Genomic DNA, 23,610 nt, shown 5'->3' on the forward strand with positions numbered 1-23,610 from the left:
GTTAATTGATGGATTAGAAAGGGGAGCGCTAGTGGAAAAAAGTGAATACATATCCTTAGCAAAATGTTGCTTAACACTTTAGTTCATTAGTTAATTTGTTATTACTTTTTTTTTTTTGATAAATGTTATTACTTGATATGCTTGATCATTGTAAACTTCGCAAGAAATTATTACAAGGCAACGTTGATGGGTACGTAGATGCTAAGGGTAAGTTTATTTTTGTTTGCAAAATAATTGTTTTTGTTTATTCATTTCTAGGAGTATATTTATCCTAAAAAATTATTATTATTATTTATTTATCTAAATTTTGAACAAAAGTAAGGAACGAAAATTCATATAAAATAGTTATTCTATTTCCCGTATCAAACATGGCCAATATAACAGAAACACAGAGAAAAAAAATCTTTATTGATTTGAAAATTTTTAATTACAAAAAATTGACAATTTTACAAGGTCAAGATATAATTGAAAACAAGGTGGGTGTTTTTTTAAGATATTTTACTTGTTAATTATCTGCGTTTTTTAAGATATTTACCTGTTAATTATCATTGTGAAATAAACGATCTACATATGAAGATGTATCATTGCAACCTCTATTTCGTCAATGGTACTGAGCACCACCTTAAATATGCAACAGCAAGTGTAGTAAATTGTTCCCCACAAGTGGAAATAAATAAAGTTTGGCTTCAAAGAATTGGAAGTGACAGAATGAATTCACAAATCAAAAACAAATATGATTATTATTAATAATTAGTCTATGCAATAAAAATATAAATCAATTCTTATTGTATTTAAAGAAAAAATACACACAAACATCAGTAACTATTATTCTTTGATTGCTGTATCTTTAAATTACTCAGCTTTCTGCTGTTTGGAAGGAAAATAAATTATTAAGGCTTTTACAAAGTTCTTGCAAAAGTTTCACTATGCATTTTTATCTCGAGAGAATACATAACCTCAAACATAAGGAAACAAATAATAAGATGACATGCTCAGGGGCAGAGGTAGGGGTGAGGGTGTGCGGCCGCCCCTCCGCCGGCCAAAGACCTATCCTAGTGCTCAGATCACCCCCTAAGAAAGCAACCACTGCTCCCATCCCATCAGTGGAACCTTTATTGTTTTTCTTCAATTGCAGCGTTTCTGTAACCTTTTTTTTTCTTTTGTTATTAGGAGATGAACAACATTGCTGTTCAGTCTCTAATTTTTTTCAATTTTTTAAGGCGTAATAACAATGTCATTTGGCCCAAAATAATTGAAAAAAATAAAAAGTAAGGAAGCTAAACCGATTCCCTATTCTTGTTCATTTGTCAATTTTCTTAATTTTCCCATTAAAATCCTAAAAACAACTTACAAATTTTGCCGAGTCATAATCTTGGCTCCGTCGCTAGACTGGCAACAATGCCTCGTTATCATAGCTAGTCCAGCTACCATTTGCTAGCAAAATCTGGAACACATTCTCTAATCTAGCAAAATCTGAGAACAAGTAAAAGCTACAAGTTAAATCCAAAGTTTATCCTACACGACAAAAGTTCTACTAACCAATCTAATTTATAAACGTTATAACTGCATTCTTTATTTATTTATATGAAGTTAAAAGGTCACAACTCTTAAATATCTGTTTGCAGAATTCCTCAGTCAAAATTTGACAGACCTTTGGCTATTTAGTGGAATTTTATACTTGACCAATTTACATTAAACTTGAAATTATTCTTTATAAATATCTAAAAGCAGCAGAAAAAGAACGCGTTGAGATCTATTTTAATGACTAATAATGACATTCTATATTGGTCATTTGCCCTTCTATTTGGGACTTAGAACTGTATGAATGAAGCACTTCCCCGTATTAAGATCAGGACTTACAGTGGAACAATAATGGAATTGTTTCCAGCATTATGCAAAAACAGTTGAAGAAAACCTACAATAATATTGCATACAAAGATAGAACAAAGGATCATAACACGATAGTTGTACCTTGGATTAAATCCCAAAGTGGTCAAACATCAATCAAACATTTGCTACAAGGTTTCCAGCAGTTACTCCACCAACTCACTGGAAGAAGAAAATTGATAAAATTAGAATATTAGGAACAAGCAACTGGCGTCAAGCTAATGGAAAATGTTCCGTATAGGAAAAAAACACGAGCACAAAAGTAATTCATGGTACCCAGCTTGAAACTTCTGCCTAAGAATTGAGAATTAAGTAACAAATTATGGAGTTTAATTTTCACGGACATTTGAAGGATTTGATAATGTATTTGAAACTGAAGAAAGGCTCAGTGGATCTGTCATTCTTATCTCTAGATTAACAATTTACAAGTCAACTTGGAACAGCCATAAAAAGTAAACAAGAAAAACACACATTTTATTGCCCCCAAGGGATTCTTATAACAGCTTATTGAAACACTTTACTGATACCATTAAATTTAGGAAAAATTTCTTACCTACCCACAACTCTGGCATGTTTGCCGAATATACCGTGATTTTATTACTTTGCCAGTTTGATCCATCATTTTTTCGATTTTTGCCTTATACACCCACAACCTGATTAGTGATAAAATGACGCAATATTATACCCTCCACGTGTACAAAATTATTCTTTTTGGCATATACAACATCGTGCCAAGTCAGCTAAAATTTAAGCACGGATAAATTTGGCAACACTCAAAAAGATGATGGACCAAACTCGATGAAAATTAAATGATGGTATATTTAACAAACGAGACATAGTTGTGGGTAGATAAGGACATTTTGCCTTAAATTTACTAGCTAAAACAATTAAGACACATTTTAAGTCATGTAACCAGACATAATGTCAAGTAATGAAAAAGAAAGAGACTCTTGTTCCTGTTGCGCAAGGAAGAAACCAAGAACACTCCCAACACATAACTAATTATTTTATGGCCAAAGTGATTTATTAAAAAGGAACCTTAAAGACAAGCCGCGTGGACCTTCTGGGAAGAACTTCTCCAGTAGAATGCTTCATGCTTTTTAGATCTTTTGTATCATGCTTACTGCAGTTGTATTGACCCTCACTGTCTGTAAATGGCCTCTTTTTCTTAAGTTCTTCATTTGGTTCCAGATTGTCAGATTTTAAACAAGCCTTTTGATCCAAGTTGTCAACTTGCGAGCATCTGAAACAGACAGATATACATATATGTTAAATCACGATATAAACAAACACAAGAAAAAGCTTCTATGAAGAGCGTAAATTACACTGAACTCTCCCGCCCACTGGCAGTATTGCTCCATTCCTGTGAAATGTCGAAATATCATAAAATTGGGTGAAAACTAGAATATATTCATTCATCTAAGCATCAAAATTTCAGTAACTGATAACAAGAACCACACATTTCCATTGTCCTCTAGAAATAAAAAACAGATCAAAGTCTTAATAATGTTCCACTAATTTAGTTAGCTAAACAAATCCACAAAAACACATCATATGATGCTTGAGGTAATCATTATACGTAGATTCTTTTTTGTTTTAAGAAAAGAAATTCCATATGAGATGAACTATGAATAACCTTCAGGCTGCACTGTTTTTGGACTTAAAAGAAAATTCGAACCTAAAGAAGAACTCTAGACTATCTTGGCTTTAAATGACTAGAACTAAGTAAATGAGCATATTTATACAAAAAAAATAGTAAATGAGTATATTACAATAATTAGCCCTAAACTGAATGAAGAAGAGAAAAACATATCACATAGTAACCCACAATTACTTTGAACTGATCAAGTTCAGTTGACTATGCCAACCACAAAGCACTTAAGACAGTGAATTTCTTTTGCCTAATGATACGTTCAATGAAGGACTAATTTTGAGTTCATCCTACATAGTATATACGATGTGCTAAGCAGGTTTTCTTGTCAGTAAAAGACAAGGAAACAATATAGCCAAATAGAAAAAAACAAACTATCTTTACTACATTCTCTCAACAAGTATAAACAAAATAAGAAGAAACCTGAAGCAAGAAAACTGTAAGGCTCAAGCAGTAGTACTATAATCAAGCGAACCAGGCTGCTGACATGTTAACTAATTAACCAACGTACCCTAACAACACTTGACAATCAATCGGATAAAACCTTCATAACAAATCATTAGAGAACTCAATAATAGACATAGAAAACTCAATTTTTTTCTTAGTCAGATCCGCAGAGTAGAGCAAATAGAATATGATGCATGTACTAAATTATATATCATTACACTTTTATCATTTATAATTATCAAATTTTAAGCTTCCATTTAATGAATCACCAACCTTATTTTTGGTCTAGAAAAAGAAGTAAGGGAGTAAAAGGACATGGTTTAGCATAGATAAGAATGCAGAATGTGGTTATAAAACTAGCTCTGACTATTTATTGCAATATACTACGGAAACAGGAACGTCCCAGATATGACAAGTCAAAAATATACTATGTTGTCCACGTATACTTGTGTCTCTGACAATCCAAAACTACCCAAGATTCTCACATCAGGAAAAACATGCCATGTGACTTCCGTAATGAAAATGTAATTAGTTTAACCATTAAGGAGAGACCAAATTTTCATTCTTGGTTTTAAGATAGTTCAGTTTGAGCTAAATGTAAATTACATGAATTCTTACATCACCTAAGGTAACATTTTTATTTCAAAAAGGTGGAAAAGGTTGTACCTGTTCTTTGGAGCATGTAGGCAAATAGCTTCTGAAGTGATCGTTCTCACTTGTGGTGGCTACCGCAGCTTGTTCAGTTCCTATATTATACTTTGAATCATCCATATCCAAAAATTCACCATTTTTACAAGGTGAAGATGAAGTGTCTTTGCAGCATCTCCAAGCTCCTGACAACTGCATTTCTGTAGAGCACCTAGCCGTGCATTCAGGAGGCAGAACACAATCAATCTCAAGGTTGTCACAGTTCTGTGTGTTTGAATCATCACAAACTTCATCATCATGCTTTGGATTTTGAACTGCAATGAGATCCACCAAGCCATCAGATACAAAAGTGACAGCAAAATAACATCATATTTTTTCTATTGGAATATCTTTAACATCTGAATCAATAATAGCAATGTACGCACTTTTAATGCAGGATTCTATATTAAAAATTATTTCCTCGTGCACATCAGAACTAGAAGTGGACCCAATTTTCCGGCAAGATTCTGCATAAGGAATTAGTTGCTTCTGCACATCACAACTAGGTTTAGATAAGATAGGTCCCTGGTCTTTCTCTAAGCAGTCTAATGCACGAGCAACAGCATACCGCCTTGCCGGTGACTGCAGTGACGCTTTATTTGCAGCATCTGGAAGATCAAATCCTATATTATTGTTTTTGAAAATCCAACTTGGTTCTTCTTGTACATGGTCACCATTGATTTCACCACGATCCACGCTTACGGAAAGATTGCTTCTTATATGTTTGATACTTTCTCCAATATGCCCAAGCTCTTGATGAAGACTATGAGACTTAGCACTTGCCACATTATTACAAAAAGGAATCTGATTATTGTACTTCTTAATCCAGTCTGAGGGGCTTGAACTCAAATCGACACACAGATTAATTCCTTTGTCTGAACTGGCATAGAACTCAAAAGAGGCGGGAACTTTAGTATAAGTTCTTATTGCAGAAGAGATGTTCTCTTCAGGAAAGACGCCTTTGTTTATGTTTCTACAGCAACACTGGGTTGAATCTTCCACCCTGCCATTAAGGCTTGAGAGAGTCTCCTTATGGAAGACAGCATTCCCTTCACCTTGAGAATTGAACAAAGACCGCAGGGCATCCTCACAATAAACAATTGAACCACCAAAGTCTTCCTGTATAAACATATCAAATAAAATAACTATGGAATCTGCAACAGTTATTATGAACGCACACAGGATCCCATAAGATAACAGGTTTCCAAATTGTGAGTATCCAAGCACAACTTTACACCATGTTTACTCCAAACTTAGACATATTCCAAATTTTCAATTATGTGGAAACACTTTATAAAGTTGCCCTTAAAAAAGCTTCACTCAGCATGTTCAACGAAGCAGTCATTTTGGTTTCTGATGCATTCCCAGAACGTCTAATATGGTGCATTTTGATAACCCGTGAAGGTTTTATAAATCATATCAGATCAATCAAAATAAAAGGAAGATCACATTATTTGAGCTTACGCAGCATTGTTTACGACAATGAACTAGCAAAATAATATTTTATTAAGAAAACAAATGCGTAAACGAGACCTTATTATAAGCTCTACCGCCCGATAAACTCTCCAATTCGTTGCATGTGCTTCCTTTGTTAAGTTCCTCTCTAGGACTTGATAGCGGTCTAAAGTTATCTGCGATCAAAGCATTCAATCAGTTCTCATCATAGTTTAATAATAAAGATTTATAAATTTTCAATCACAAAAAATGTATAATTACAAACCTTGGTTTAAATTTCTTGTCAATTTTAACGGAGCTTCAGCATGATATGTTGTTAATGGAGATGGAGAACATCTATCTCCTTGCAGCCCGTTCATATTCTCCCTCAAGGATTCTAAATGCAAATCCTTTTTCTGCAATATAAGCCATCAATTTTGGGTGTACGATTTAGCAAGCATAAAGGCAATGCATCTTAAGAAGAAAACATAAACTTTGAAATATGTAAATGGACACAAGTCACTAAGCAATAATATGTTGTACAATTTCATAGAGCTGCACTTTGTAAATTTTATCCACATTTGTGTTCCAGATTAAAGTAGGTCTCTAGGTACTACATAAAATTTGAATGTCTATTAAAACTGAGGATTTCACAAACATATAAATAATAATACAAGAACAGCCTCATAATCTTGGTAATCTACCAGGCAGCATAGGAAGTATTCTTACAAAAACAAATTCTAATAGTAACGTGAAGTAGTGTTCTATTCTGTGTTTTTATCACAAATCTCTTTTTAAGTATTTCCGAACATTAAATGGTACTCTGTTAAGTAAAACTTCAATACATATAAAAGTTAATCGATAATTGAGCACTGTATCAGGAATAGTAAACAAATTTATAGGAGGTTTAACCATCAGCATCACAATTTCAATAAAGATACCTAACTCCTAAACCTAATTCAAAATAATAAGGTTCAAATTATATCAATAACTGCTAACAATAATCAGCAAAAGCAAACACGATTTTCAAACAAAATAAACTCCGTGATAACACATATTTACCTGAAAGTAAGAAAACAAGGAATTAGACATTTCAGAAGTTGACTTTCTAGCAGGCAATCCATATTTCTTGCACATACTCTGAAGCTCTTTCCTCGAAAGACTTCCGTAAAACTCTTCCGCTTCTCTCTTACTTTTATCATTCGACACCATCATCTTTCAAAATTACGAACAATGTATTACTGAAAATACTCCTATAAATTCATTACAATTACACATTTCTTGATTATGAACAATTACTACAAGCATATAGTTCTAAATTAAAGCTAGTTATCGGTGATTACAATGAACCTAAAGCACGCAATTAAAGAGCATTAAACTGAAATTGAAAGAAAATAGAGCGAGCTCAGTTCTTACTTCGGTTTTTTTTGTTACTCGTTCTAAGCTATAGAAACAATAGATTTAAAGTTAATTACAGGTGGCAGTTGCATACCTGATTGGAAAATTTTCCAGGAAAGCTGTTGGTTGCCGAGAAAGTGAAGGAAAATGCGAGAAAATCTTTCTTTGCAAACAGAATAGTCGCCTAGTCAGTTACAGAGTGAGCTCTCGATGAGGCTGGGCAATTTCAAAATCTGAATAGAAATGGCATTTTTGTTAATAATGAGAACGTTAGTGGATAATTTTGTAAGATAAGGTTGGAAGAGGTATATTTTGGTGCAAGTAGGTCTATAGTAATGAAGAGAAAACTTTGCACGTGGAAAATTAGGGAGGGGCTTTTTTGAATTTTGTTCAGTAATGTTTGACTGATAGGGGAGTGGAGAAGGAGTTGTATGGAAAGGAAAACACATGATTGCGACTAGCTTTTAGTGAACAAATAATTTCTTTTTTTTTTTTTTTTTGAGGAAAACAGAAATTCATTACAAGAGAGCTGCATGATCAGCCATTACATAGGGTAGAATATCAGGAGGGACATTTCCCTTCCAAACACAACTCACAAACGAGTCTCTTAAGCCTTTTCTAGCTAGTTCATGTGCTACCACATTGGTTCTCCTGTTTGAATAAAAGAAGCCTAGGCAATCCCCATCCTCAAGCAAATTGAAACAATCTGCAATAATAAGGCTAACATCATTATATAGCACAGCGTTATGAGTGAAAGCATCTATTACTACTTTCGAGTCTGATTTGATCTCAAAAGGAATTAGTTTTGCTTCCTTTGCCATTATGATGCCATCCCGTATTGCACAGGCTTCCCCCACCTCCACCGTAGCATTCCAGTCATGGTTCCTGTACCCAGCAGCTAAGACCACACCTCTACTGTCTCGAATCACTGCGCCAGAACTGAATCTCTTTCTTTCCTTGTCAAAGCCTCCATCAACATTTATGCAAAAGTTTCCTTGACGAGGTGGAATCCATCTTGCATCCGTAGCTGCTATCTGAGGCCTCCTTCTCGTCCCTTCCAACATGGTCCCAGTTTTATTTTCCTGATGGTATTCTTCAGTGTAGCTTAGAGCCCAGTCTAACACATGCTCAGCTGGTTTAGGATGAGAACCAAAGAGAGCACTGTTTCTATTACTCCACAATAGCCAAATCATAACACAGAAGATAGTGAGGTCTTGTGTCTGCAACTTCTGAAAACCTTGCAATAAGAAATCTTTGATCTGCCAATTCTGCCTGGGCTTTATAACACCCATCATCTCCCACTTCCCCCAACTCTTTCTAGCCTCTTTACAGAACCACACCGCGTGAAGTAGTGTCTCATTAGCATTTTTACAGATAGGGCATACACTATCAATTTGCATCCCTTTTTGAATTAGAGTTGCTTTCACTGGCAGCCAGTTATTGAAACACCTCCATATGAGCAGCTTTATCTTTGCTGGGATTTTTAGTTTCCAAAGGGCTTTCCACCACCTGAGCTCACCCGAAGCTTCAGAGGGCGAAGGGCTGCCACTGATCTCTCTAGCCACATTATACCCACTCCTAACATTGTAAATTCCCAACTTGTCGTAATGCCATTTGAGCCTGTCAGGCTGGTTTGTGACAGCGAGGGGGATAGCCAAAATACACTCTGCATCTTCCTCCGAAAAGGAATTCATAATCAGGTCCTTATTCCATCTACCTCGGCCGAGAAAGAGGTCTCTTACCAGCAGGTTTGTGTTTAACCTTGGAGCTTCAAAGATCTTAAAAGTTCTTTCTCTCGGTAGCCAAGCATCTGAGTAAACTCTGATATTCTCCCCATTTCCCACTCTCCATCGGAGCCCTACTTCCAGGACTTCTCTCGCCCATATTAAGCTCCGCCATGTATATGAGGCTCTTCTTGGAACCGTAGCTGTCATAAAGGTTCCTTCTTTAAAGTACCTCTGCTTGTAGATTTTGGCAAGCAGGCTGTTAGGCTGTGAGAGTACCCTCCATCCTTGTTTTGCCAACAGGCTCTTATTGAAGCATTCCATGTCTCGAAAGCCCAATCCCCCTTGGCACTTCGGTTTACACAAAGTTGCCCATTTGGTCCAGTGGATCTTTTTGTTTCCATGTGTGCTCCCCCACCAAAAACGATTACACAGCTTTTCAATTTCCGTAATTAGAGCTTTAGGAAACTTGAAGCAGTTCATGTAATAATTTGGAATTGCTTGAACCACTGCTTTAATCAGAACTTCTTTCCCACCACATGAGAACAGCCTGCCTTTCCAACTTTGCAGTTTATTCCAGATGCTATCTTTTATTGCCTTAAAACTGTCACCCTTCCTTCTTCCCACCGTGGATGGGAGCCCAAGGTATCTTTCGTGGCACTGAACAACAGGGACCTGCAAAATATTCTGCAATTCTGATTTAATCAGTATAGGGGTGCCCTTACCAAACGACAAGGCAGATTTCTGGAGGTTTATAACCTGACCAGAGGCTTTGGCATACACATTAAGAAGGTCTCTAATCTTGGAAACTTCCTGAACATTAGCCTGAGCAAACATGAGACTGTCGTCGGCAAAAAATAGGTGAGATATCTGAATCCCTCCCCCAAAATTTACTCCATGGATCTCCCCACAATCAACCGCATAATTAATGATACTAGACAGCCCTTGGGCACAAATGAGGAATAGGTAGGGAGACAAAGGGTCCCCTTGTCTAAGCCCTCTTTGAGGGATCACATTCCCTTTTATCTCCCCGTTAATTAAGAAGGAGAAGGAGACAGAGGAGATACATTTCATCAATTTATTCACCCAACTCTCCCTGAATCCTAGTTTCAACATCATGGCTTCAATGAAGCTCCACTCAACACGGTCGTAGGCCTTAGACATGTCTAGTTTAAGGGCTATGGGGCCATTCAACTTCCTAGCAGAGTGTTTGATGAGGTGGATGCATTCAAACCCAATAAGGGCGTTATCAACAATTTGCCTGCCCGGGACAAAGGCACTCTGTGCACTATCAATCACATTACTCAACACCAGTCTAAACCTATTAGCTAGCACCTTAGAGATGATTTTATAAATTACATTGCATAAGCTAATCGGTCTAAAATGAGACATACTATCAGCCACCTTAACCTTAGGAATTAAGGCCACAACAGTTTCATTGATAAAATGTAAATCCATATCATCGTTCAAGAAATTTAGACAAACCTTACTGATATCCCTGCCCACCACATGCCAGTATTTTTGGTAAAACAGTGCTGGAAACCCGTCTTTTCCTGGAGCTTTAGTCGGGGACATGTCTTTAACTGCTCGTATTATCTCTTCGCTTCTGAACTCTTTGCAGAGCCTGTCGTTCATTTCTGCACTCACAGATTCCTGAACTCTGTCAGTCACCACTTCAATGTCTTCCTTTTTTGGATTGGAGGACTTGAAGATATTGCCAAAATAATGTTGCACAATTTCTGCAATCTCCTTTGGTTCTTCTTTCCAAATTCCCAGCTCGTTTTTCAATCCCCTAATCCTGTTTCTCGCTTTCCTCTTCGAAGCCCTTAAGTGAAAGAATTTCGTGTTTCTGTCCCCTGAGGCTAGCCAATAATTTCTTTATCCGTAAATTTGGCACAAAATATTAAAAATGTCCGAATCAGTATAATAAAATTATGTTTATCCTGAACTTATTAAATTGGATTTTTTTCATAAATCTCCTAAAAGTGCTATGATGTAGCACTTTTCTCTCAGCTTTTATTAGCATAAATCTCTCAAAAAAAGGAAAGTTATTAATAATCTATGTGGACTAAATAATATAGGAAATAGGACAATAAGCTCTTATGGCAATATACGCGTGATCAAAAAATCAGGAAATGAATTTCTTTCCAAACTAACTACTACAAAATTCTCTCATCTTCAATCTCCAAAAAAATTATGCCATTAATGAAGCTTCAAGACCGACAGTGTGCTTTTTCTTCCTTAAACGAGCATTGGATTCAATAACATCAAAGGAAATCAGAAAAACATTCAAAATCAGGTAAATCAGTTACAATGATTACAATGAACTATTATACAACAAGATTTAGGCTAATTTTAGATTTGTTGACCTTTGATTAGATTTCAGTTTCAAATCAAAATTAGTTGATATCAGTTCTTCATGTTTACTGTTTATTTTCGTAATCAAATAGCTTTTAATGACTAGCTCTAACTAATTCAGCTTGTTTGGATTTATAATAATTTTTAAAATTTCAAGTAGATTTAAGGTTCTACAGATTTCAAATAAACATAGATTATGTATTAGAAGCATAAAAATCAGTATAATGATAGATTGTAGCTATTATAAACCGTTATTCCCTTTAATAAACGCAGATATGGAGAATATTCTAAAATTTGTTCATTACATTGGAGGATGGAATCAAAACATGGAGTATGTTAACTTTGAAGCAATGGGAATGCTGGTACAGCATGACAGTAGCTATAGGAATTTTCTGGATATAGGAACTTTCTGGAAATATTGTCACAGCAACTCAATATAAACCATTTGTCAACCTTATTGGAGATCAAATATCAAGTGAAAATCAATTATCCCCCGATGAAAATAATAGACAATGAAAGCTTGAAATTCTACTTGGAGCTTAAAAAGAATGTAACAGATTGCATGATATATCCATTATGCGTTTCAGTCGCATCGCCCGGAAAGGAAATAGCTTTCTTCGACACAACATTCAAAGACGGCAAAAGAACTTCGGGAAGCATTTTATGAAGCAGCAAAAGCTTACACAGCTGATGTATTTGACACCTACATGAAATAAATTAGCAGTATGTGTAGAGGTTTAAAGCCATATCTAGAAGCTGTTGGTTACAAGAAATGGGCAAGATCACATTGCGATAGTAACCGGCACAAAGTCATGACAACAAACATAGTAGAATCAATGAATTACATAATAAAAGCAGGTAAGGCTCTCCCGGTCACATTACTTGAGTACCTACGCAAAATGGTACAAGAATGGAGCTACACAAACAGGCATTTGGCTAGATCAACTTTCACAGCCCTATCGAAAAGAGCAGAAGATGTCTTGAATGACAATTACATTCAATCAATGAAATTAGTGGTATGATTTAATTCTATCATGTTAAATGAATAAAATTCACATATAGTTTATATATGGTTCACATCAGGTTACTGATATTTATCAACAAATGCAGGTTTCAAGTTCAAATGACAGTGTAAAGACAGTTTATGCACATACAACAAAATTCATTGTAGATCTAAAAGAAAGAACATGCACATGTAGGAGATTCTAGATTGATGAAATTCCTTGCCCACACGCAATGGCTATACTCAAAGACATGAATCAAGATCATTACAAATTTTGTTCCCATTACTTCACCAAAGAAACAATACTAAAGATTTATGACGAAACAGTTTATCCGGTGGAAGATGAGAGTACGCGAAATGTGCCGGGAGAAGTAGCACAAAAGATTGTCACACCACCGGAAGGAAGAACAAAGTCAGGAAGGCCTCAGAATAAAAGAATGAGATCTAGTTTGGAAAAAATAAATCATAACAAATGCAGTAGATGTCGGCTATATGAACACAATGTGAAGACATGTAGGAATATGCCTAAGAAAAAATAATTCAATTTGTTAAAGTTAACTTCAGGTTGATTTTGGGTTGTTTTTGAAATTCAAATACATTTTACTTAAAGAAAATATTCAAGATAAATTTCAGTTTGTGTGTGTGTGTGTGTGTGTGTGTATATATATATATATATATATATATATATATATATATATATATATATATATATATATATATATATATATATATATATATTAATGGAATCCAGAATGCATTTAATAAAGTAACAAAAGCATTGGTGATTCAATTTTATCAAAGTTGATATAAGGTCACTATTAAATTCATATATGATCATTATAAATTTAATTTAAAATATTAGAAGGAATTTTAACTTTTGAAAAGCTAATTTCTATTCCAATTTACAAAAAACTAATACTAGTAAGAGACAAATTTATATATTTTTGATAAACTTATGTAGAGTTAACATATGGTTAAGATATAGTTCATATTAGGTATAAAAAACTGAACTCACTATTTATATAAATAATTTTAAATATTAAAAGGAACTTTAACTTTTAGAAATCTAATTTCTATTTCAATTTATATAAAACTAATACTAAAAAATGACAAATGTATATATTTTTTATACAATTTGTGTAAATTTATCACATGGTTCGCTTATGGTTTATATTAGATATAAAAAACTCATCTCACTTTTTATATAAATAATTGTTATACATACTTAAAATATACATAAAACAATAAAAAAAATTAAATAATATAGTAGAATAAGTATAAAATCAAATAAGAAAATGAAACAAACAGTGCCCAACTAAAATTAAAAACATTCAATCTGTTTACAATACAAAACAAAAACATACAATGCAAACAAACTTAAAATAACCACATTCGAAGTACGATAATAGAAACAATATTCAGACCTATTTCTAAAAAGGAACCAAAAAAACATAGAGAAGGACCAAAAAATAGGGAAAAAAATATAAGTAAAATTCTGAACAAAATTATTGAAAGAATAGACAAGAAAATAGGCATAAAAATGAAATAATGTGCAGTAAAGGTTAACACAGTTCATTAAAACATGAAAACAAAGAATCTAAACCCTAAAACATAAGCAACATAGTAAATAACCAAAATATATAAAAATTTCTTTAAAAAAAGAAAAGTTAACTTCATAATTAAATAATGTCAAAAATAATGAAGCCTAATATTAAAAATCAAAACAAACAGAGCATCAAAATAAAAATCAAACAAAAACTTAAAAAACAGAAACTGAAAAAACATAAACTAATGAAGCCAAATATTAAAAATCAAAGCAAACAGAACATCAAAATTAAAATCAAACAAAAACTTAAAAAGCAGAAGCTGAAAACGTAAAACAACAAAATAATCATTAAAAACAGACCTTAGGAGCAGATTCCTTAGGTTCGTTGATGCAAACTCTTTTTTGCTTTGATAAACCGGATAAATAATCTACATGTCTCTTATTCAAAGAAATAAAAGAACGGCAAACTGAAACTTCTCCAGTTGATTTCCCTTTTGCCGTTTTTGGAGTTTTTTTGGCTACTGTCATCATCTTCATAGCACTGGTTTTAATTTTCGTTTTAGGTTGAAGATCAAAGGTGTGGCGTGCAGCAACCATGGAGTTACTAATGAAGGACACGCAGAGGTTCGAAACTTTTAGATCCGCGTATTTACGCAAAATCAAATTAATAATTTATTTGAATAATAAATGTATTAAGAATATAAAAAAGTTTATAACATGCAGACTAATAAAATAAAAATCACTTTTAATATTAATAATAGATTATTTAAAAATACTGATAATCTCAAATATTAATACTCTTTCAATAATAACTTTTATATTAGATAAAAATAAAATAGAGTATTATGTTAAAATCATAGAAATGAAATAAATATTTTCTATAATATGTGAACTTGTCAAAATTTTAGATTAATTTTATTTTTTTAAAATTAATATTTAATAAATAAATAATTTGTTAAAATCTATAAAGTTTAGAGATTAGAAGTTAAATATTTTATAACACTATAATATGTAGAAATTAAAACTTAATATGTATTAGAACATTCATTGAAATAAATATAATTTAAATAAGTGATTTAAAAAAGTAGAAACTGGTGAGAATGATTTATTTGATGAGAATTAAGGAGAAAATTCTATAGGATGAGAATCAATGAGAGGTTTCTGTTGGTTCTCTCAATTATATAAGTATATAAATTTTCATAAAAAATAAATTTATTTATCCCCAAAAATATAAAAAAAATGTTTAATTTTGGATGTGCTTATAAGATTATTTTTACTGTAAGGTACCATTTGAGGTAGAAAATTCAAACTCTAAAATTAAATATAATATGAATAAATTAATGTTTTTAAAAATATAAATTTAAAAAGTTGTTGTTTGTAGACACTTATATTCCAGAAAGGTAGAAAGTGATAAGAGACTGAAGTGTCCAATGATAATTTTTAGAGAAATTCGTCCGGATGACGAGCTATCGATCTGATTGTTTGAATTCAAACAGGCGCGATCAGTGCATAGCTGTGAACTTGAGAGATTAAAATATAATGAGGCATAAATAGCCTATAAAATCTAATTAAATTGTAGTCTAAGTCTAGAAACTATACTAATTACAATATTTTAAAAGTTTATGATCCAATGTTCAAGTTTGACAGACTAAAATTGGCCATACCCAAACACATAGGGTCCGAAAAGCTTTTTTAATACTTCCGGGCAACAAAAATAGTTTTTAGACACACTTTATTTAACCTTAAAGAAATAATACGAATTTAATTTAATTAAATAGAAGTTTTAACTAATCCTAATACTGAAAGACTTATCAATTCACACACTTTCACTTATCACTTAACACTCTTTCAGAAACCTAAACAAGACAAACTCTAGTAAACCCTAGGTCTCCCTTACCACTATAAATACACCATTAACACAACTTAGCTGGGGGTGGCACCACACAGTAATTAAACACTAGAAAAAGAATACAAACCTTAGAAATTATTAATGTTGTCCAAATTATACTTCACATGCGCACAAAAGTGGTTGATTCCGGTTCAGGAAAAACATGTTTGGACGCTTTAATTATTCAACAACGAGTTTTTACGCACTGATTTGAAGTTGGATACCACAACCAGATTACCAGAAAACGAGTTAAGGACTCAAAACGGTACTTCTAAAAATCCAATTATAGTCTTTATAACTTTTCATGCCATATTGTTCATAATAGTTGAATAATTGTGTTTAAAATGCATGTTTAGTCTATTTTACCAATTTTTATCATAACTTCTGATTTTGCTATTATTACTATAATTTCCATAAAAACTTATTAGGGTCATATTTAGTACTACTTTATTGATGTTTTATGCCATAAATTCGAAATTGATTTAACTATGGTGTTTAGGAAGCATGTTAGAGATAAATTGTCTTTTTGTGCGTTCTTGACGTTTTTGTTGTCTTACCCTCAAAACTGCCTTAGAAAAACATGATTTAGAATGGTTAATGCATGTTTGATCATTATAATTCAATTCCAGAATGTTTTGGCATGTTTTTCTTTCCTTTTGATGCACTTTTTTGAGTGTTTTGCATGAAAACCGAGTGAAAAAGACGAACTGCTATCTCCACTAGCATTGGCGCCGCCGTCGCCACTCACAGTGGCGTCGAGTTCTTGCTTCCCCCCTTCCCCAGAAACAATTCAGATCCTTCTTAACCCGATCCGACCTTGTTTTTGTATTTTCGAGCTCGTTTGAGGTCGCAATTGGGCTCGTTTAACGCCATGTGTACTATTTTAGTTGTAGATCCATATTTTGTGTTTTAAATGGAATATCCCTATCTAATTCGGGCCTAAAATCCCAAACCTGTAACCCGCTAAGCAAACAAGGCCTTGAAGCCCACGATCGAATAAACTAGCAACTTCTAGAAGGGATTCCGGATTCGTTTGAATTAGGAATCAACCGCAGTTCAATCCATTGGAACGGTATCGACGAGACAAAGAACTTTTGTGTTTTTTCCGGAACCTGGTTCCGACCATACCGACGGTCAAAACACATCGATGCCAAGCACTCTGGTCGATGAGGTTAAAAAGTATTCCTAACCCTGTATGTTTATCAAATGCACATAGGTACGCTGATATTGTTTAAATCGCTTTCCAAAAACATGCCAAATCTAAATATAAACAGGCTAATGTACTAACCATGTTAAACTTAGCAATCAAAACAATCAAATCCAGCAAAATACCTAGACATATTAGGGTTGCCACGAAAAAGCAACTATATGTTGTATAGGCTATTTAAGATGACTTAATAAAATCAATCACACCTAGAAATCCAGTTTTAGGCTTTATGAATGTCAAACGATCTAGACCAGCCATTACTTGAATATTTGATTGAAAACCACCAAGTTTAGATGTATGCTTAGGAGTAAGTTCTACTTGCCTCAAATAGTATAATCGAGTCATATGCACGTCTTATATGGGTCCTTTAACGCTTTCATGCATGTTTAATTCTAGAAAATTATATTGTGAACTGCATGAATGTTGAGATGAGAAAACTAAATATGTCTAGTAAATAAACCGGTAATTGATAAGTCAAGCACACGTATCTCATGGAGGTCCATGAACCCGCTTGCGAGGATGATGCCAAACTTGTGAGGATGATGCCGAACCTTCTTCCTGGGTATCGGCCACAGCCCCCCTCCCCACCACCCACCCCCGATGATGACGCTACGGGTTTATAATGTGTTTCATGTTTTATTTGCGAATAGTTTATGTTTTTTATCACTTTATACATTGACTTTTTATGTAAACTTCGATATTATATATATATATATATTGGATTTCATTTTCTTTAAATACTTTTGTTAAATGATTTACAAATACTGAATTTATCAGGTTTTAATCGATAGGGATAACGGAAAAAACAACGAAAAACGGCAAAATTTCTGCCAAAACTGAATGATTTTTGCGACGGCATTGGTCTTTTTTGTGACAGATTTTATGTCTCTAAATAGGCCAATTTTGTCTCAAATTGGTCTAAGTCCATCGTTAAACAGCCAAACTAGCAACGGACTATTCTGTCGCTAAAATAAATAATCTGTCGCCAATGTCTCTAAATCCGTCTCACATACTGACTCTTAACCGACAGACTCTTTAGAGACAGAATATTCCATTGCTAAATCATTGACGTACACGTTTTCTTTTGCCATTTAGCATTGCGACCGAATCATTAGCGACGTATATTGTCCGTTGCTAATCCGTCGCTAATTCACATTAGCGACGGAATATAAGTGCTTAGTGACGGAAAAGTCTGTCGCTAAACACCTGATTTATTGTAGTGATATTGATAAATGTATGGATTGTATTATGCATGTTTAGACTTGTTACGGGTTTCGGAGTCAACACTCCTATTTCCTAGCGCCGGTCACGATCCTTGAATTTGGATCGTGACACTTTCTTAACATGAACCATCAGATAGATAATGATGAAAAATAATTTTGTATATCAAAAGCATCATAAAAGTATTATCTTTCTTCGAATGGAATGGAATCGTTTTATACTTGCAAGGGTAAGAGTTTTATGAAAAAATATTATTAGCTACGATTGCTCTCCCTCCTATTGAAACCGATTATGAAGAGTCTATATGATAGTAAAATTAGACTTTTGGCATTTGTGTTTAAGGCACTAGGCAAAAGTATTAGTAAAAAATGTGTTGTTGAGACCATCAAGGTTACATTATTTTATTTATTTATATCTAACTATCCATGATTAATTATATTTAAGAGTTGAGATGAAATTACAAATAAAGTGCCAGATTGATCTCTAAAAGTTTCAAATGAGTCTAATTGAGCTTTAAAATTTTAATTTTAGTACTCTAAGTAATTCAATTTCTAATATACACTTCTGAGTCTCTGAATTAATTAGTATAACTTTTGAATTATTATTCACAATTCTTTTAAAGTTTATTAGTTATTTGCGATATTTACGGTTCAACCTTTAAATTTTTATCGTAAAGTATGGATTTGAGTTTTTGGATTTCTTCAAGTAGGCCAACAATTCGTCATTTGTATGTATTTTTTAAAAATAATCATTGGATGCTTTAAATCCAAATCGTTTTTCCATATATATATATTTGTCAATTTTAAAATATGTAAATCCTTATTTTTGTAGACAATGAAAAAGTATTGGCTCGACCCAACTGGGCGTCTATGTATTTTTTTTTTATTTTTATATTCAATTTCGCCTTACTTAATTCATGAACATCCATTTTTCAACTTATTTAGTCTTTTAATGGATGAAATTCTTTGGGCATGTTCACTCGCAGTTAAATACTATAGTACAAAAATTTACGTATATAAAAATTATAAATGAAATTCATAGAGGTGGCAAATGGGTGTTTTTGGGCGGGTTTGGGTGGGTTTCTTTGGGTTTGGGCATTTTTGGGTTTGGGCATTTTTGGGTTGGGTAATTTTGGGTCACAATATTTTTGGGCAGTTTTGGGTTGGGTTGGGTCATGAAAACCCAAAATAGAAAGTGAGATACTTGAAATCTATATTTGAGATAAAAAGTTCAAAATAAAAAAAACGAAATTAATTTTTTTTCAAAGAAATTATTTTTCAAAATATTATTTTTCAGAAACAAATATTTTCCGGGAAAAAAATAATTTTCCCGAAAAAATAATTTTCTGGGAAAAAATAATTTTCTGGGAAAAATTAATTTTCCGGGGGAAAAAAATTTCTGAAAAAAATAATTTTCTGGAAAAAAATAAATTTTCCGAAAAAAATAAATTTCTGGAAAAACAATAAATTTCTGGAAAAAAAAAATTTCTGAAAAAAAAAAATTTCCGGAAAAATAATAAATTTCCGGAAAAACTAATAAATTTCCGGAAAAATAATAAATTTCCGGAAAAAAAAAATTTCTGGAAAAAAAAAATTTCCGGAATTTTTTTTTGAAAAATAAATTATACAACTTATAAATATTATTTTAAAAACTCAAATACTCTTTATATTGAAATTTGTTTGGACTTAATTTCACCCATTGGGTCATTCTTATAAACCCATTTTAGCCCAAAAAATTTTGGGCTAAAATGGGTTGGGTCAAAAATTACCCAAACTTTTTTTGGGTGCAAATGGGCTGTATTTCTTTGGGCGGGTTGGGTTGGGTGCTTGGGTTGGGCATCTATTTGCCACCTCTAGAAATTCATATAGGAGCCTTTATATTATACTATTTTTGTTTTAAATACCTTGTACCATTTTTGCTTGAAACGTCCTTCATAGATTCCCGCCTATGAAGCACCGACACTTCCCCGGAGTGTCGTATTTAGGGGGACACTTTGGGGACACGGGGACACGCCGGGGACACGGCGGGGATACGTACCCGACACGCCACGTGGCGTGTCCCCGTACCTTTGACTGGTCAAAGAGGGGGACACGCCGGGGACACTTTGGGGACACTTCGGGGACACTTCGGGGGGACACTTCTAGTGGCATTTAGTTAATTTTAAGTTTTTTTTTAGTATGGGTTTTTTAATAAGAAATTTAACTAAATGGGCCCAAACCCAAATACAATTAGATAGTAAGTGAAACTAAACCCTATTTTTAATTTTTTTTTTTAAATACAACAGCCCCTATATCTAAACAGAAGCAGTAACCTGCTTTCAAAGAAGAAAAACAGCCCCTGATGTAAAAAAAGAAAGCAGCAGTAACCTCCTTTTAATAATTTAACTAACTTACATATTAATTATGCATCTTATAACATAAGATTCATTGTTTTTGCATCTTGAAAGCTTATATATGACTAAATATATATTTTAAAAAAACAAAAAAAATTGCCGTGTCCCCGCCGTACCCGTGTCCTATTTTTTTTTTAAATGCCGTTCCCCGTACCCGTACCAGTGTCCGTACCCGTACCCGTACCCGTATCGGTGCTTCATAGATTCCCGCTAATGATAACCGAAACACACACGGAAAATTATGTCTTTTGATAGACTTAATAAATCGAAAAGATAATTATATAAAGACCAAGGTAAAATTAAATACAAAAAATCTACTGTATTAAATAAAATTCGAAGACTGTAAACTAAAAGCATGGCTAGTAATATTTTTCTTTTTTCCGATGTGGTTTGTATGATTGAAGGCCAGAGCAGAGTTGTAGTGCAATCGGGAAAAAGAGAGGCCGGCCAGCTATGCAACAAGTGGGGAGAGTGTTGAAGTGGACAAAGTTGTAAGGAAATGGAGACATTGTCCTGTATGTATGGATTTATGTCTCTACTTAACATTTCTTACACTAATAGTTCTATGAGCATCTTTTTAGCTCAGTCAACTCTATTTTATATTATTAGATTGTGTTTTTTAGATTTTTACTATGTTCTATGCTTTGTCAAAAAAAAAACTATGTTCTATGCACGGCCATTTAATGTTTGTACATGTATGTGCATATTAGGCCGAGCACGAAATATAATTAAAATTGAATTTTAATCTAGTGAAAATAGTTTAAAAGAAGATGTTTAAATTTTAACTTTTGCTTTAATTTTGTATTACCAATTTTACAAAACCGACCTACAGATTAAGAGTGTTGAGATTTGGTTGAATTTTAAAAAAAAATTAAAAAGATTTGAAAAGTGTCTTGTGTGTGTGGAAGAAAACACCACTTGTTAGTGTGTGTTAGAATGGAAATTCCATATTAGTTAGATTCGATTTGGCTCGGTTCGAACTCTATTATTATTATTTTAATTTTAATTTTTGGTTATTTAGTCCTTTTGTATTTTGTGACTTTTTAAGTTTGTAATTATTGTAACTTATGTGATTATGACCATATTTTCTAAGCAAATGAATTTTATATTTATTGCTAATTAAACGTTTGTCCCTTCTTCTCTTCCTATAAATGTAGCCTTTGTTTTCATTTGAAAAATACACCGAAAACTAGAGCTCTCTCTAATTTAATAAAATACGAATAGCTTTTGCTTAAAAATTGAACAGTTTATGCTGATTATTTTTTACAATTTCTTGAGTAATATTGAGGGTGTATCTCAAATGGTGGTACATAGTGCAGTGTTCATTGTATTAATATCTGAGTGGTTGTTTTATCCTGAGGACGGCGTGGTTGATAGATTGTCTTGCACCTCTAGGCAGAGCCACGAAACGTTTTAAAGAGAACGACCTAGTCCGCGACTCAGCCAGATTATTCATTGGGTAATTCGTTCCAATTTTTTCATAAACCGTTTGAACAAATTATCTAATATTTTTTATTATTTTTTTGAACAGTTCCAACAATTTTAAAACGTTGCGTTTTGTGTTGGATATTGATGGATATTCTGGTTTTGCGATTATTTCCACTATTGCGGTAACCTCATAAACAACCAATTAATTTTTCATTTTTAGTTGATGTTTTTATTGTTCCTTTTATTGTTTTGAAAATCCTTGGTAAAGGATTAAATTTGCTATATTTGTATTGACTTTTACATGCTGCAAATTTGCAAATTTATTCTGCTATTTTTTATTATGTTTATCGATTATTTTTGGTGTTTTGTGGAAGAAATTTGTTTCTAATTTTTATCATGATTTAAAAGATCGTTTATTGAATTTTTTATCAAGACTTTATTTTGGACGAAGAAACTGCGAAACCTAATTTTGAATATGACGTTCTCGTTGGTTTAAACACGGTACTATTTGAAAATTTAATATTAAATTAAACTTAAATCAAAATTTTATGAACCAAGAACCATCTATAGAAATGACACTGGACAGTTTGTGAGATATAACTGTGGCAAAAAAATCATGTCATATGACACGCAAGTATCAGAACAGGTTTAATTCTGTTTAACATAATAACCTGATTGAAAAAACGTTCACGTTGTAAATGTTTATTTCTGGGATCAATCTTAATGATAGATCAGATAGATGGGGGGCACACTGGCACATCATGTCATTTCTGTTATGACCGTATTATTTTCAAAACATATATTGGTACTAAGGATAAAGAAGTGTTGTTACCACTATAGTTGCCGATTTCAGTAATGTAGAACTGAAGTTTATTTTAGGAAAGAGTTTGATTTTGAAGGATGTGTTGCACACTCCTATGAGAAAGAAAAATAAAAGTGTACGTTTTGTGTCAGAATTTCTCCTGAATAAATCTGGAGCTACTCAAACTATCGAAGATGGTGTTTACACCATTGCTGAGGAAGATATATTTATTGGAAAAGGTTTTACCACTGACAGTATGTTTAAATTAATTATTAATTTAAATATGGTTTTTCCGTGTCTTTATATGCTATGCGGTTTTAATGCTTGACATGCTAAAATTTATCATGTTGATGATAGAGTTATTTTTTATATGAAATTTTTTCTTTTGGGATTTAAATACCTAAAATGTCTTTGAATGATTTTAAAATAAAATGTGAATTTTATAGTCAAGCGAAAATAACTAAAACATCTCATAAATATGTTATTAGAGAATCTGAACCGTTAGATTTAATTCATTATGATATATGTGAACTTGAT

The 23,610-nt window shown here is 33.0% G+C and overlaps 3 protein-coding genes across 6 annotated transcripts; 2 read left to right on the top strand and 1 right to left on the bottom strand.

Annotated features, from left to right (window-relative positions):
* Nucleotides 1-758: 758 nt before the first annotated feature.
* Nucleotides 759-7,754, bottom strand: LOC126665355 (uncharacterized). 4 transcript variants are annotated; one of them, XM_050358130.2, is made up of 10 exons: nt 7,599-7,754; nt 7,169-7,321; nt 6,393-6,522; nt 6,206-6,303; nt 5,059-5,791; nt 4,652-4,947; nt 3,213-3,250; nt 2,948-3,130; nt 1,972-2,049; nt 759-1,473 (listed from the first exon to the last, which is right to left on the bottom strand). In XM_050358130.2, the coding sequence occupies exons 2-9, from the start codon at nt 7,319-7,321 to the stop codon at nt 2,034-2,036; spliced, it is 1,647 nt and encodes a 548-aa protein (XP_050214087.1). In that variant the 5' UTR covers nt 7,599-7,754; the 3' UTR covers nt 759-1,473; nt 1,972-2,033. The 4 variants fall into 4 exon arrangements, with proteins under 4 accessions (XP_050214087.1, XP_050214085.1, XP_050214086.1 ...); XM_050358128.2 differs by having other exon boundaries at nt 2,926-3,130; XM_050358129.2 differs by having other exon boundaries at nt 2,926-3,130; nt 7,169-7,359; nt 7,599-7,752.
* Nucleotides 7,755-11,870: 4,116 nt separating this feature from the next.
* On the top strand, nt 11,871-13,110 carry LOC126673687 (uncharacterized). The gene is made up of 2 exons (XM_050367958.2): nt 11,871-12,602; nt 12,697-13,110. The coding sequence occupies exons 1-2, from the start codon at nt 12,312-12,314 to the stop codon at nt 12,793-12,795; spliced, it is 390 nt and encodes a 129-aa protein (XP_050223915.1). The 5' UTR covers nt 11,871-12,311; the 3' UTR covers nt 12,796-13,110.
* Nucleotides 12,823-13,128, top strand: LOC126671090 (uncharacterized). Its single transcript, XM_050364802.1, has one exon. The coding sequence runs from the start codon at nt 12,823-12,825 to the stop codon at nt 13,126-13,128; it is 306 nt and encodes a 101-aa protein (XP_050220759.1).
* The last annotated feature ends 10,482 nt before the right edge of the window (nt 13,129-23,610 follow it).

Source organism: Mercurialis annua, linkage group LG1-X (genome assembly GCF_937616625.2).
Source record: "Mercurialis annua linkage group LG1-X, ddMerAnnu1.2, whole genome shotgun sequence".
In the NCBI taxonomy this organism is placed as follows: domain Eukaryota; kingdom Viridiplantae; phylum Streptophyta; class Magnoliopsida; order Malpighiales; family Euphorbiaceae; genus Mercurialis; species Mercurialis annua.